At 44.9% G+C, this 15,398-nt stretch overlaps 1 protein-coding gene across 1 annotated transcript in view; it reads right to left on the bottom strand.

The window, feature by feature from the left end:
• Positions 1-384: 384 nt before the first annotated feature.
• TXLNG (taxilin gamma) overlaps positions 385-15,398 on the bottom strand; it is a 290,841-nt gene continuing 275,827 nt past the window's right edge. Inside the window, exon 10 of the mRNA XM_086934258.1 lies at positions 385-3,847. Coding sequence (XP_086790384.1) covers positions 3,515-3,847 — 333 coding nt within the window. The 3' untranslated portion in view covers positions 385-3,514. The remainder of the gene's footprint in view (positions 3,848-15,398) is intronic.

Raw genomic sequence — 15,398 nt, 5'->3', positions numbered from 1 at the left:
CTTCTAAAAACAAAACGTTTGTTCGTAACCAAAGGGGCGTCAGAAGGGAAACCCGAATGCATAAGTAGGAAAAGGTTTACTCAAAGTTCATTAATCAGCAAGGCCGTCTAGTTTAAAAATTCAATGTTATACTGGAGATAACACCAACATTTCTGTGGATTTAAAACAACTGAAATTCCCAAATATTCACAACATCACTTGTTCATGCAGTCATATTTTAGGAGACTGACTACTACCTTGACCTCAGAATAAGGAACATGTATCATATTAAAAAAGGCTATTTTGTGCATTATGCTTAAAATCGCCAATTGTCCTTCGCAACAATAAGTAACATGAAGTACAATTAATATTCCAGAACTGTGGTACAAAGAAGAAGCACACATGTTAAGCATACATATTTACTGAATCTATACATAATTGTGTAGATAAAATTTCAGTTTCACAGTTGTGAAAAATCTCTACAAAATGTTTTTGAAAAGCAAAGCAAGATTGACTGTTCATTCCCCCCTTTTCATTTCATGACAGCAAATAAGGATTGTAAAAATAAAGCAGTGCTTAGCACAAACTAAATTTTTGCAAGTTTTTTTCACAGTTATTCTCATTTACAGTATGAAGAGGTAGATTATTTCTGTAACACCTGAGAAATGAACTGTAGCACAAAGAGGTGTAAAGGTGTAGCAAAGAAAACACAGATCAGAGCCCTGTTAAAGTAACAGTCCACATTACTACTCATGGTTCAAAAACGGTTATCTTCACATGTCAGTTAAGCAGTTTTAATTTATTTAGAAAGGCAATGGCAATGATGGTCCCGTGAGGAAAAAAAAGTCAAGATGATATGCAGGGCCGGTTTCGTGTTAAATCAATGTGTCTGACTTTGCAAATAATTTATGTTCTATATTTCCTGATTAAAAAGGTATGCTACAAACAATTAAACAGTTTGCCAAACAGCTAAAGAACCCTGCAGATTTGATTTGTAGGAAAACGGTTCCTAATTCTATCATCCCTTCAGTGAGTCTGGACGCTGCTTACATCCCAGGATATATTTTGCTACTACCACAATGAAATAAAAATGCCCTAGATAATTATGATCACCTTTTATTCCTGTTGAAACCCTGGGGCTTTAATTCAAGGATTTTACTGTTTAGTCGAATGCGTCATGGTAAGGGAGCATCTTTAGTACAAATTGGCTTTTTAAGTGATATAGACGTAAAGGATTACTTTTTCACAATTTCGAAACTGGATTCACAATAGTTAGGGTCACTTGTTTTTCGAAGTGTGAAAATGAATGGTTGAGCTGTTTGTGTGCTCTGCTACTCAAGGATACGTAGGTTGGGATTTACTCAACCCTAAACACTTAAAAGGTGCATTACTAGTTATGCATTGTGGAACAAGTAATTAATCCAGGCATAGGTCTAAAGTAACTCTACAAATGAGGCGCCAACAAGGTATTGCCCATGGTTATTTTCAGAGATTAGCAGTCGGAGTGCAAGCAAATTTGGACCATCCTCTCACTAAAAATCCATTCATAGTCTAGCAATGATTACACTGTACCCAACATAATTGGAACTGGTGCACAGATGATTGATATGGCATCACCAAATCAAATCATGCGCTTCAACAGCCTAAAGCACACAATTACAAGCACTAAACAAGAATCTGACAATACCAAATAAAGGAAAAAATGGCGTAATTTCAGAAAAAAACAAATCATGTGCTACTCTAACGTTTGACACTACTTCAGAAGTCACTCCTATATTAATACTTAGTCGATGTGAACATTAGCTCTTAAGAGACAAATGTGTATGTGTTACCACAAGGCTTTACGAGCCACGGTCTGAAAACATTTCAAAATTGGCCTAACAAAAGACGAAAGGACCTTCAGGACAGAAGAGAATGTGGGTTAAAATGGATCAAACAGTCACTAACAATGTTAAACAAAAGACAGACTCCTTAAACTAGCTCTTTCCAAGAAAACATTGCAATTATTTGAAATGTACAAATAATTATTGAAGCTTTTTCAGTGCAGCAGGAAAATTCAAGTATTTCATAACTGTTTACCTAAAGTGAGAAACACCTGCTTTTTGTGCAAGTCAGATTTCGCAAGTCAATTTAAGAGCAAATATTTCGGAACCAGAAAACACAATCTGGAGAGTGCTCGTCACAGAATCACAACTATGAGAGCGAAAGCAGCCGAAATGCAAAGTATACTTCACAGATTCAAGAGATCTAAAGTATTTGATCAACAGGGTTCACCCAAAAGGTTAGTAATGGAAGGGTTGTAAAGATCAAATGCCCGTTTCCAGTTTATTCAACAGGGGTTTTCGACGTTTGCAGTTCCAATAAAAATATAACTTTTAGAGCAATATCAATCTTAGCTCGTCAAAATCACGCAAGTTTTACCCCCTCTTTCATAACAAGAAACATTTGGTCCACTAGTGTCCGCGAGTGGCACTTCGTTTATTCAATAACAGGTAAAATGAATGTTTGCTGAAAACAGAACCATTTCACATCTTTTCTTCGTACAAACATAAAAGAACCTGGCCCTAATGCAACTATGGAATTAATGGCAATGCTAAACAAAAAAACCCTAACAACCAACCCCCCCCCCCCCCCAAAGTTATTCTTCGTGGCAGCCCCTTATTTTTGGAATATGTGGTATAGCGACAATGGTCTTGTGCCTATTTCACACAACGTCTAAGTTGTACTCCCTACTGACAGTAGCATACATGCTTTAAAAATGGGTCTAGATGCAGTGGTAAACATTTGCACCAAAACTCGGTGCTTACGTTTAAACAAAGGTCCCTCCTGTACCGGATTGAAAGTACACATCAACCGCTTAAGTAGGCATCCTTCTGAATTGAGCTTGTGACTGCCTACAAAAACCCTGAGAAGTATACAAGACTGTAACACACCCTGTTTTCCATTTGTGAATGGGAGAATCAACTTCAGCACTGATGTATGGTTTGAGGCATCATATAATCAAGTCCCTGTAATCAGTCTTGAACAAATGTGTAATTCCCTGTTATTCATTACAAAAAACATAAGCTCACACTGACAAATGGTTGCGATTGGTACTCAGAATGTAATGTCTTGTTTGCTAAACACAAGGAAAGAAATGAATTAAACACTGCTGAAACAGTACGATACTTCCTTAACAACCGATTAATGTCCATTACAATTTACCCTGAAATGTGGTTTACATTCATGCATGGTTTGACCAACATGTTGACATATGCTGAGAAACAAAACATGCATTAATTCAGAAACTATGTGGAAAAACTGCGCTAAACAAGTGGCAAATAAAGATCGATTTGACTACCCAAAGCAACTAAACATCCTGTACTACATCAGTCCAGTAGTTCTAAGAAAATACAGATATGGTAGAAAAGTAAGAAATTTGTCACCACAAAACCAAGAGGTACCACCAACAGAGTATGTTATACAGAAAATATATATATATATATCTATATGTGGATATATATATATGTATATACATTTCAACATTGTTTACAATTTAGTCAGCAGAGTCAATGCTGGTCATAGAACATGTACAGACAGTCTCTTCAATGGAATTCTCAACAAAGGAGAGAGAACTTGCAGCATCAGGTTGGATTCCAGGTTCTTTGTCAGTTGTAGTTACAAGCTCTTTAGTAGTCTCTTCAATTGTACATGACGATAACATGTCCACCATGGTGGACTTGCCCATATCCGGGACAGATATCCTATCCTTGAGGACCTCTACTTTTTTATTGAGCTCATTTCTCTCTGTCTGGAGGGCACGGCACAGTTTCTCCAAACGCTCAAGCTTAATATGGAGCCCTTTGCACTCTTTGTCTCGAAAGGTTTTCTGTGATGAGAAGGAAAAAAAGAACACAATTAAGGTATAAAATATAAAACTTTGAATGAGTTAACTACATGAAACGCAACTTCTTCACAACACTTTTCTAAATGTTGCCCCAGGCCACAGAGAACAGATTAGCTTCTTGCCACAGATTAAAATGCGGTTAATTATCCTTATTGAGCTGGATACTTCACATTAATTGTCTGGGCCCAAATTAAAAAGCAGAGGAAGTAGGCGAGGGTGCATAAAGGATTTGTTCAGCTTCAGATGTACTACACCAACCTCCATGCCACAGGGAAATAACTGACAGTATCCATCCCCCCCTCCCCCAATATTCGTAGCAGTTCACACAATAACAATGCTGTGACGCGTACAACTATTGAGTTTTTCATTTTGACGATGATTTTTGTACAATGGTTGGGTACATGTTGTGTTACAAAGACAATGAAAATGTCGATATTGATGGGAGGTGAGATTGATTGTCACAATGGGGCTGATTACTATGTATGGTGGATCACCACCGCCCGAATGTGGTGAAAATCCGCCCCACATTTCCCTCGGCTGCCACCCATTTCCCCCGCCATATTAGTATGGCAGGGAGACCCCGGCAGACGGAAAGACCGAGTGCTGGTCGACCAGGCGTTAAAGGGGCTAGATATGGTGGTGGCGTCTGCTAGACACCACCATCCATATTACCAGGGGTGCGGGAAGCAGCCCACTGCCACGGAAAGGCATGCAAAGTTTGCTGTCGGGCCCCTTGCAGGCCCCCAGGCTATTGGGGTGGCAGGGGGTGCACATGGGGGGTACCCATGGTAACCCCCTACATTGTCATGGAGAAGGTGGCAGGCACCGCGCGGTGCCTGTCACCTTGTGCATGACAATACACACAGTGCATTCCCATCATTGTGGCGGGCAGTGCAGTGAGCAACGCCCGCCACAATGCTGGGAATAGGTGATGCCACCACCACCGTGGCGGTGGCATCCTAATTGCAGGTGTGGGACCGACGCACCACTGGCGGGCGGTGCCAACACCGCTAGGGTGTCGGCCCGCCATCCTAATCGGCCCCATAGTATTTGTACATATTTGACTTATCTGCAAAAAAAAAACCAAAAAAAACCAGACTATATATTCCATACAATTTGTACTCCGTCGGAACCAGCATATTAAAGAAAACATGTCCCAACGTAAACCAATTCACACTGTAAACTAACCCCTTTCTGCAGCACTCCCCCCCCCCCCACCCACCAGTCCTGCATGATAGAAAGACACATACTTTTATATGATGTCGAAATTGTAGCACAGACCAGTCATACACAGCCCTGCATTTACAATTGAAAGGACTACCACAAATACACCTGGTATGTCTGTCCAGTCTTACCCATGCATACATTTCGTTCAGGTTAGGTGTTCCAGTTATTAGTTTGTTAATTTATTAATTAACAGGGGTGTCGCTAGAGTCCAAGTTTAGCGTTCTCATGGCTTCTAACAATGTCCCATTCCATAGCTATTGGGATTTTACGTACACCTTTAGCTTCCTCCCGTCTTATTGCTGCACTTTCAGCGCTGCCCCAGCGGATTAACTCGCTATGCCAAGCATGTTCCCTGTCCGGTTTCTTTGATTTACATCACATAGTGATGGCTCGTTAAGCTAGAATGAGTGCCAAATTCACCAATTTCTATTGTACTTTGTGTTTGGACGAGTGCTTATGTAGGCCCAAAATACATTACTCCATAGTGTTGCCTGGTTCTCTTTGTGTGGCCTCCCGTATGTGTTACCCAATCGACTCCCAAAACCCTCATAGGGGAGGGCATACCCACAGCATATATGATAAGTCAGCGACCTCCAGCTGGCACCTGGGGCAGAGATGTTGCGTCCGTGGGAACATTTTATCTAATCGTTTGGGGGTGAGATAGGCTCTGTGGAGTAGCATAGTCTTTATGAATTTGAATTTCACATTTCTGGATACTTTCTTGGGGTGTTCTATCATTTTTGCCCATTCCTTATCCTCCAGTTCCTGTCCCAAGTCTTCCTCCCATGTGTGACGCAATGTATTAAGTTCGACCGCAGCATGTGCCCCTATCCCCACATAGTCATTTGATGAGTTGTCTACCTCTGCCCATATAGTATAATGCTTTAACAAGTTCGTGCGTGGGGGTTCTTGTCGCTGCAGAGCCCAGTGTGTCTTAATATATTGCAGTAGTGCGGCGTGCAATAAGTATAAATGGTCAGGTGCTCCAGTTTCGCTGACAAAATTGTCATGGTCCATGAGTGTCCCGTTATTAAATAAATCCATTACTGTGCTGATCCCTTCTAACCAGGGTGCAATACTACGTTTCGTTACCCTTCCAACCCTCAGTGGTATCCCCAGTAATGGAATATTTCCGGCATATGTAGGATTTAGCCGTGCATACTGTAACGTCGCTTTCCAGCACTGTAGTGCCATGCGCAACCAAGGTGGGAGGTTCTGGGGAGGTTGGCAACAAGGTAATAAAGTATGGATAAGTTACTTACCTGTAATCCTAGTTCTCTTCCAGGGGTATCCTCATCAAAGTCATAAGCACTGAATATTCCCGCCCATGTGCGGGACCCCGGAAACAATATAAAAAATATATGTAAAAACACATATCTCGCTCCCCATATATGTACATACATATATGTTTCTTACACCAATGCAGCTCCAAAACGGAGGCTAAAACAATGTTAACACATGTAAATGTACTGCAATTAGCAAGGAAACAAAACACACATAAGGTCAAATTTCCCTTGAACTTTGTGTTTTAATGAGTAAAACCATTCACAAACACTGAAAATTGCTTATAGACATTGTTAGCTCTCAGGCTGCATTGTAAAACAATAGCATAGAAAATGAAACCATTTTCAACAAAAACTGGCACCGTACCTTTAAGGCAGCCCTGACCCCAGGCTTCCCATCATGCCTCAGGGGTGACAGTTAGGTCAGTTCTTTGCATAACCCTGAAGACGGGCTCAACCATAAGATTGCAATAGTACTGAATCTCATTTACCTGGGGAGGCGGGTGGGTTGCTTATGACTTTGATGAGGATACCCCTGGAAGAGAACTAGGATTACAGGTAAGTAACTTATCCTTCTCTTCCAGGGGATCCTCATCAATAGTCATAAGCACTGAATAGAATAGCAAGCCCATCAACCACCTGCAGGTAAATGAGAAGTTCAGGACCCAAGCAGATCATAACAGCCAATTACTCAGCTGCTTAACAGATTCCTCAGGGAGGCCTGGCCTACCTGGGTATCTGCTCTCGTGTCCGAATCTAGACAGTAATGTCTGGTAAATGTATGGACAGACCTCCAGGTCGCCGCTTTACAAATCCCAGACATGGGCACATTCTGTAGGTAAGCTGCCGTGGCAGCTCTCCCTCTAGTGGAATGCGCTCTAAGGGTAAACCCCAGAGGTTTTGCGCCAATTGGTAAGCAAGTTTGATACACGAGACGATCCATCTGGAAATGGAATGTTTCGATGCTGCATGACCAGTTCTGATCGATCCATAGTTAATAAATAACTGATCAGAATGTCGGATCGACTTGGACTTGTCCAAATAAAACTTTAAAACCCTTTTCAGGTCCAAAGAGTGTAAAGCCCTCTCAGCTGGAGTAGAGGGATTGGGAAAGAAAGTGGGCAGAGAGATCGACTGATTAACATGAAAATCTGACACCACTTTCGGCAGGAAAGAAGGGTGCGTTCTCAGCACTACTCTATTCAAATTAAACACTGTATATGGTTCCTTAGTACAGAGGGCCTGAATCTCGCTCACCCTGCGGGCTGACTTAATCGCTACCAAAAAAGCCGCTTTCCAGGAAATATGCTGTAAAGTAGCTTTATGAATGGGCTCAAAAGGAGGGCCCATCAACTTTGATAGTACTAGGTTCAGCTCCCAGGGAGGAGAAGGAGGACGTACAGGAGGGTACACCTTCAGACCCTGCAGGAAATCTTTTACTGCTGGTAACTGGAAAAAAAAAGGTTTGTGAAGGTGATAGCCTATAAGCAGTTAAGGCGGCTAAATGCACCTTAATGGAGTTAAACTTCAACCCTGCTGTAGCCAGGTACAAGTATGGAAGAACTGCTTCTTCCTGACTCTTCACCGGATTGTGACCATTCTGCATGCACCACATATAGAACCTCTTCCACTTGCATGCGTAAGAATGTCTTGTGGAAGGACGTCGTGCTTCTCTCAGAATGGACATGCAGCCTTGTGGCAGCCCTAGATGGCCGTACTGAATGACCTCAGGAGCCATGCTGCCAAGTTCCGTGACGGAAGGTTGGGATGGTGAATCCTCCCGTTCATCTTCGATAACAGGTCCGGCCTGCATGGAAGCCTCTTGTGAGGAGACACTGACAGGTGAAGTAGGTCCGTGTACCACCACTGCCTCGGCCAGTCGGGGGCAATCAGGATCATTGTTGTGCATGAGTGGTTCAGCTTGCTCACCACCTTCGGGATCAGCGGAAGGGGTGGAAAAGCGGACACAAATTCCCCTGACCAGTCGATCAAAAGAGCATTCCCTCTCGTTCCTGGTCGGTAGAACCTTGAGGCGAAGCTTGGGCATTTGCTGTTTAAGTCGCCCGCGAAGAGATCTATGGAAGGACGACCACAAGACTGGAAAATGTCTTCTAGCACTTAGTCGTTGAGAACCCAGTCCTCTGTCCTCGAAGTGCCGACTTAGTGCGTCCGCCCTCACGTTCTGCTCTCCTGGGAGATGGACTGCTTGAACAGACAGCTTGCGAGCCAGAAGCCAATGCCAGATGCGCTGAGCTTCCAGTGATAAGAGTCCTTGAGCGTGTTCCTCCCTGCTTGTTCAAATAGTATATCGTGGTGGTGTTGTCCGTTTGTACTAGAATCACTTCCTCCTGAAGCGAGAGAAGGAACGCTTTGAGAGCCAGGTGGACTGCTCTCAATTCCAGCAAGTTGATGTGGTAGGTGCTTTCTTTGGACAACCACAGACCCTGCACTTGGAGAGGCCCCATGTGCGCCCCCCAGCCTTGTAAAGACGCGTCTGTGATTATCGTTTGTGCAGGAGGAGGTTGATGGAAGAGGACTCCCACCTGCATGTTCTGCTTCTTTGTCCACCAAGGGATGGAAGATCGAGCTACCTCCGACAAAGTGATCTGATCGTCCCAGCGATCTGATTGCTGGTCCCATTTGTCCTCCAGATCCTGCTGAAGAGGACGCATCCGAAGTCTGGCGTTCGGTACTAAGAAAATGCATGAAGCTATCGACCCTAAGAGGGAGGCTATCTTTCGCACTTTCTGAATCCTGTTGCGAAGAACTTGCTGGCACTTGAGCGTTATCTAACACTGTCTCTCCTCCGAAGGAAACACTTTTCCTACCTCTGAGTCTAGCAGAGCTCCTAGGAAGTGAATCTTCTGAGTGGGTTGGGAGACAGACTTGCTGTAGTTGACATGCAGACCTAGACGCTGACAGTTCTATGCATGTCTGGAATTGATTCCTTACGTTGTCTGGAGAAGGACCTTTCAACAGCCAATCGTTTAAGTATGGGTATACGAAGACTCCCCTGCGGCGTAGAGCTGCCGCCTCCACTGCGACACACTTCGTGAACACCCTGGGGGCCGACTTCAACCCAAACGGCAGGACTTTGAACTGGTAGTGGGAGGTCCCCACCCGGAATCTAAGGAATCTCCTGTGATCGGGCCGTATCGGGACATGAAATTACGCATTTTGAAGGTCCATCGAAAACATCCAATCCCCCTTCCTGAGATGTGGAGATATTTGCTGAAGCGCCACTTTTCTTTTCTGACATGTAGATTGAGTGTTCTCAAGTCCAGAATGGGCCTGTATTCCGCCTTTTGTCCCGGTTTTCTGGCCAGAAAATACCTCGAATATACTCCTTTCCCCCTTTGAGCCACCGGCAGCCTCTCAATGGCTGATTTTTCGAGGAGTGTCGCTACTTCTTTCTTTAACATTTGTAGCTGGTGGCTTGATGTTGACATCGGAGGAACAGATGGAGGTAGACGATGGAAACGAAGACAGTACCCCTTCTGCAGCGTAGACAACACCCATTGGTCTTTTGTAATGGCCTGCCACTCTGTCCTGTGATGCGCAATGCTTCCCCCCACTGGAGTGGGCAATGGTGCTGGGGGAAGTGAAGACTCATTGCTTCTGCTGAGGCTTATTGAAGCGGTTGCCTTGGCGCTGATTTCCGTTTCCTTTGGAATTGCGCTTTCCTTTATATTGCGACTTTTGTTGGCCTTGCTGGTTCTGGCCCTTCTGCCAATGAGGGGTTTGAACCCTCAGCTTCGAAGAGCCCTTGTTGTCCGAAAGGAATTTCTTCCGTAATTCCTTTTCCTTTTCAAGCCCCACTGCTTTAAGGGTGTCTAACTCCATCTTCATTCTTTGCATCTCCTCATTGGCGCTCGCCCCAAAGAGAGATGTGCCTGAAAAAGGAAGATTTAGAATTCTGGACTGAGCCTCGGGTTTCAGTGCTGTAAGGCGCAACCACGAGGATCTCCTCGCTATGATTCCATGTACATAACCATGCGCAGCCAGCGTTGCTCCATCTGCCGTCGCCCCTATAATCTGATTGGAGACTTGCCTGCCCTCCATCAAAATCTCCTCGAAGTCCTTTCTGTCTTCCTGAGGAAGTTTTGCAGAAAACCTCTGAAGCGAGTCCCACAGAGACCTATCATATCTGCCCAGCAGAGCTTCTGCATTGGAGACCTTGAGGAAAGAAGCTGAGGTGTTAACACACCCTTCTCCCCCATGAGTCTTGTAGCTTGCTGTCCTTATCCGGCGGTACCGTGGATGAGGAGGCCACCGCATTGGATTTTTTAGCCGCCACAATGATTACCGAATCTGGCGGTGGATCGGACTTGAGGAACAGAGGATCCTCTTCAGGAGGACGATACTTTTTGAGAATCCTTGCTGGGACTGACTTTACCGTAGCCGGAGTCAGGAAAACTTCATTCACCGGGTCCATGATACCCGGGACCAACGGCAATAAGGGTTTGGGTGCCGTTCTGTGCTGCAGGGTTTCAAAGATGACCTTCGTCTTGATCTGAGGAGCTGTCATAGGCACTCATAGCTTCAAGGCTCCCCTGCCCAAGATGTCTTGGAACGAGAAAATATCCTCAGTTGGAGATATTCTCGAGCGTGGACTGTTTCTTAGGGTAGGAGAGTAATTCCTGTGCGATCTGGTCCTCGAACTCGAAGAGCTATGATTCCGCCTGGACCTAGATCTTCTCCCACTTGAGCACGTTCTGGAACGAGATCGCTCCCTGTGACTAGATCTTCTACTTGAATGTCCTCTAGAACGAGACCGTTCTTTGCGGCGGGAGGTCTGATCTCGATACGCCCTTAACCAACCCGCCGTCTCCTTGTTCTTGGCCCAGTGGTGAAGAGGTCTATACCACCTTGGGGAAAGACGAACAGGAGGAGATTTTTGGGCGCGCTCCTGCACTGGCGAGCGTGAACGTGGAGGAGGCTGATCCGTTTGATCCTGCTGCGACCTTGCAGGGCACTTTGACCTGTTTCTATCCGAATACCTGTTTTCCCCATCCGAGGATCTGCCACTTGAAGATGCCAAGGCGGAAGAGGACAGGCTCACTATAGACCGTCTAGAGGAAGACCTCGATCGACCTCTCTTCTGAAACCCTCCTTCTCTTGGCGGGAGGATCCTGTAATGGCGATTTCACCACCTCCGCAGCCGATGCTGATCCTGGGGAACCCAGCTGAGACCTTAGGACTTAAGTCCAAAGGTTCACTCTCCATCTCATGCACCACTTGCCTCCCAGGTGACCTCTCCTGTGATCTTGAAGGAGATATATTAACTGGCTGCGAGACGCTCCGCTCTCTGGATCTCCATTGATCCGTCGACGGTGGCTGTTTCGACGACTAGCGCCGAGCAGATAGACGCTCCCTCGACGTCGACCGTGATCTCCTCGACGCCGACCTTGTGTGTCGATGTGTTGAAGGATGCCTGCTCGACGACGACGGAGGCTGCTTCGACGCCGACCGCCGATGCTCTGGCGGCGACGGAGGGTGCCTCGACGTCGAACGCCATTGACAGGGCGTCGACGTGGGCTGCTTCGACGTCGATCGACGATGTGTCGGCAGAGGCTCCCTCGACGCCAAACTACCACGACTAGTCGTCGACGGAGGATGTCTCGACGCCGAATGCCGGTGGCCAGGCGTCGACGGAGAATGCCTCGAAGTCACAGCATGACAATGCTGCTTCGACGTCATTTGGCTCGCCGTCAAGCTCTTCTGCTTAGACGGTGACCTACCCCTCGACGATGTCTGTAGCGGAGGTACCTTGGATGTGGACGCTGAAGACTTCTTCTTCGTCACCGTCTACTGCTTCTTCGACGCCGATCCCGACGCCGAAGGTGAACAAGTTGGGGCTTCTTTCGACGTCGACCGCGCCCTCCGACTTTTCTGCTTCTTGGGAGATCTTCCTCTCTCAAAGTCCATAAACTCGAATTCTCTCTCGGTCTTTGAGAGTTCTGGATGTTAAAACCTGGCAGTGTTCACAGGTTTTCGAAGAATAAGAGTCTGGTAGGCACAGGATACATACTGAATGAGTGTCAGTCTTGGCCATCTTCCTTCCACATGAAGGACATTTGTCAAAGAGGGAAGGCATTTTGACAGGAAAAACACCTTTTTTAAGCCTAAAAAAGGTAGTAGTAGCACTCTAGGTCTAAAAGACGTCGAGTGAAAGCAAAAATTGTAGGTTAACAAGAATATTTTTTGACAGAAAGTCAAAAAGAAAGGGAGCTGTTTCACCAGGGTCCTGACTGAAGGAGCCGGAAAGAACAACTGACCTAACTGTCACCCCTGAGGCATGATGGGAAGCCTGGGGTCAGGGCTGCCTTAAAGGCACGGTGCCAGTTTTTTTTTAAAATGGTTTCATTTTCTATGCTATTGTTTTACAGTGCAGCCTGAGGGCTAACAATGTCTACTTATAAGCAATTTTCAGGATTTATGAGTGGTTTTACTCATTAAAACACAAAGTTCAAGGGAAATTTGACCTTATGTGTGTTTTGCTTCCTTGCTAATTGCAGTACATGTACATGTGTTTACATTGTTTTAGGCTCAGTTTTGGAGCTGCATTGGTGTGAGAAAAATAATATATGTATGTACATATATGGGGAGCAAGATGTATGTGTTTTTACATATATATTTTTATATTGTTTCCGGGGTCCCGCACATGGGCGGGAATATTCAGTGCTTAAGACTATTGATGAGGATCCCCTGGAAGAGAAGCAGCTTTCTCCGGTCGAATTCATTTTCCAATCTTAAAGGGCAAACCAGAAGAGTTACTTTTATGGTGACACTTATCTTTAATATAGGAGCTCCTTCCAGTTATCCATTTGTGTGATTACTTGTCACCTAGTGGAAGATGGAAACTGATTCTATAGTTCCTCATGCATACATAATTAGTGCTTTTAAACGGCTTACTTTACACTCCCTGTTTTAGCGTTTTCTTGACTGCTGGCAAACACGATTCTTTTCATTAACTCATCGATACTCGCTGTCACTGGGCTTTCTCTGATTTCTTTATTTCTGTATACTGTGCTTTGAGTGTTCCCACCAACACTGTTTGTCATTAATGGCACCACTGTTGAGTTCTTAGTATTACTTTTACGATACTGTGGCATATGTACAATTCTATTGACATTATGATGTTTTCCTTTGGTTTGTAGAGCTTTCCCCTGAGGAAGGGCTTGACATCAGCCCGAAATGCATTGGCATTATTAATGATTGGATTACACTCACTTGGATTATGTTTACTTCATACGTTTTGAAGCATTGATGAACCATACATGAAAATAATGAATATGGATTAAAATTTGAGAAACTACGTTATCTAGTGGATTCAACTTTTGGATGAACTTTATTTAGAACTTTAGACTTGACAGTCTTCTTTGTGCTGTGCACCGGGGAGTCTTCCTCCAAGTGGGGGAAGCCTTGCAGTAGTCTACATAATAAGTTTGCCAGCCCCCTTCAATTTGAAAAAGGAGCCAATCAGCGTGTGGTTTATTATCAATGGCAAAAGAAAGGACAGGGAGTCTCGGATAATGAGAAAAAGCAAGTAACTGTGTTGTCTTAAGATAAATGTATTCTCCTCATAAATCTTGGCTCTTTCCCATTCTCAATATTTTGGTATGTCCCAGAGAAAATGCGCATGAGAAAGGGGAGATTAGTACAGGGTAGCCTCGGGTAGCTTTGTCCTAGGCACAGAGGGTTTACAGACAAACGAAGTAAGCACTACCTGGAGAAGATGCATCAGGTAAGGAACTTTATTGGCTCACAAGTCAGAGACCGAGACCATTAGTACATCGTCGTCCTACTTCCCACCAACTGTCGGGCGTAGATCAGTATCCTGGCAAAAACCAAACTCCTCAGAAGTGCAGACAGTGTCAATCTCTTCCCCTAGAACAGACCCTCCGCCGTGATATAAAATACACAAGGGGATAATACTATTCCAGGAAAAGAGAGAGACCAAAACCAAGGTCAAAGAAAAAGGAGGCAGGGTGACGACCCACACTGCAATCAGTCATAGATCCCTGCAGAGGAGAGAAAAGACAACAAGAAAGGATTCAATAATTTGTGTAGTTGAATGACTAGTGAATAGCTATCTGTACCCAAAGGAGAAATATGCTACTTCACTCTTACCTGACCTGTGAGGAAAACCAAAGTCATATGTGATTCCCTGAGCACATAAGAAGCTCTTATGAAACACAAAAAAGGATATAGACCAAGTAGTAGTCTTTTGATCCCTCCCAAAGTATAGCAGATAAGATAAGCAGAGTTCCAAAGATATCCGTCTCTGTTTCTCCGTATGGTTCCCAAAAAATAAAGTTCCAACTGCAAACGATAAAAGTAACTGGTTGAAACGCTTCCTCGTGTACCCAAAGTTCGACGACGAGGTTTATTCAAGAAAAGAAAACGCTACTTTGCATCTGGTTTTTAAAAAGGAAAGAAACAAGTCTTGCTTGCAGATAAACGCGGCTTCACGTTTGGCAGAAAATATTATCCGGTAGTATGAAACAACAGCTGTACCTCAGCTGCCGATTCCAGCATGCAGCTTGCTTCCCGAGCCCGCCTGAAGACGCTCTGCAGTTCTCCGGCTGAGACGGGTAACGGGTAGCGGGGATGAGGGGCGCTGCAGTTCTGCTGATTGCCGACACACGGCTGTGAAGGGTGACGGGAAGCGGGGAGGAGGGACTGAGAGGCGTGAAACAGGAACTCTACGCTAGCGGAATGCTAGATACGGAGCCTCAGCAGACAACAAGGGACGAGGGTCGAAGAACAGGACACGGTGAAGGAACAGATCAGGGTCCAAACGCCACACACGGATCCGAGTCCAAGCGAGGAAAACCAAGCGCCGCCATCTTGGAAAGGGGGGTTTAAGAACCTCCCTCCTTGTCTGTGATTGGTCTGCAACTCCCAATGTCTTCGGTATTACAGGCATCCCAATCTAGCACTCTGGGACTTGTAGTGTCAGCAGCGCGGAACAGCATATTTCCCCCTCTAACTACTCTGAACCCGACAAGAAAAGTATA

Source organism: Lissotriton vulgaris, chromosome 8 (assembly GCF_964263255.1).
Source record: "Lissotriton vulgaris chromosome 8, aLisVul1.2, whole genome shotgun sequence".
Classification (NCBI taxonomy): Eukaryota; Metazoa; Chordata; class Amphibia; order Caudata; family Salamandridae; genus Lissotriton; species Lissotriton vulgaris.
This window is presented reverse-complemented; position numbering and strand designations above follow the sequence as displayed.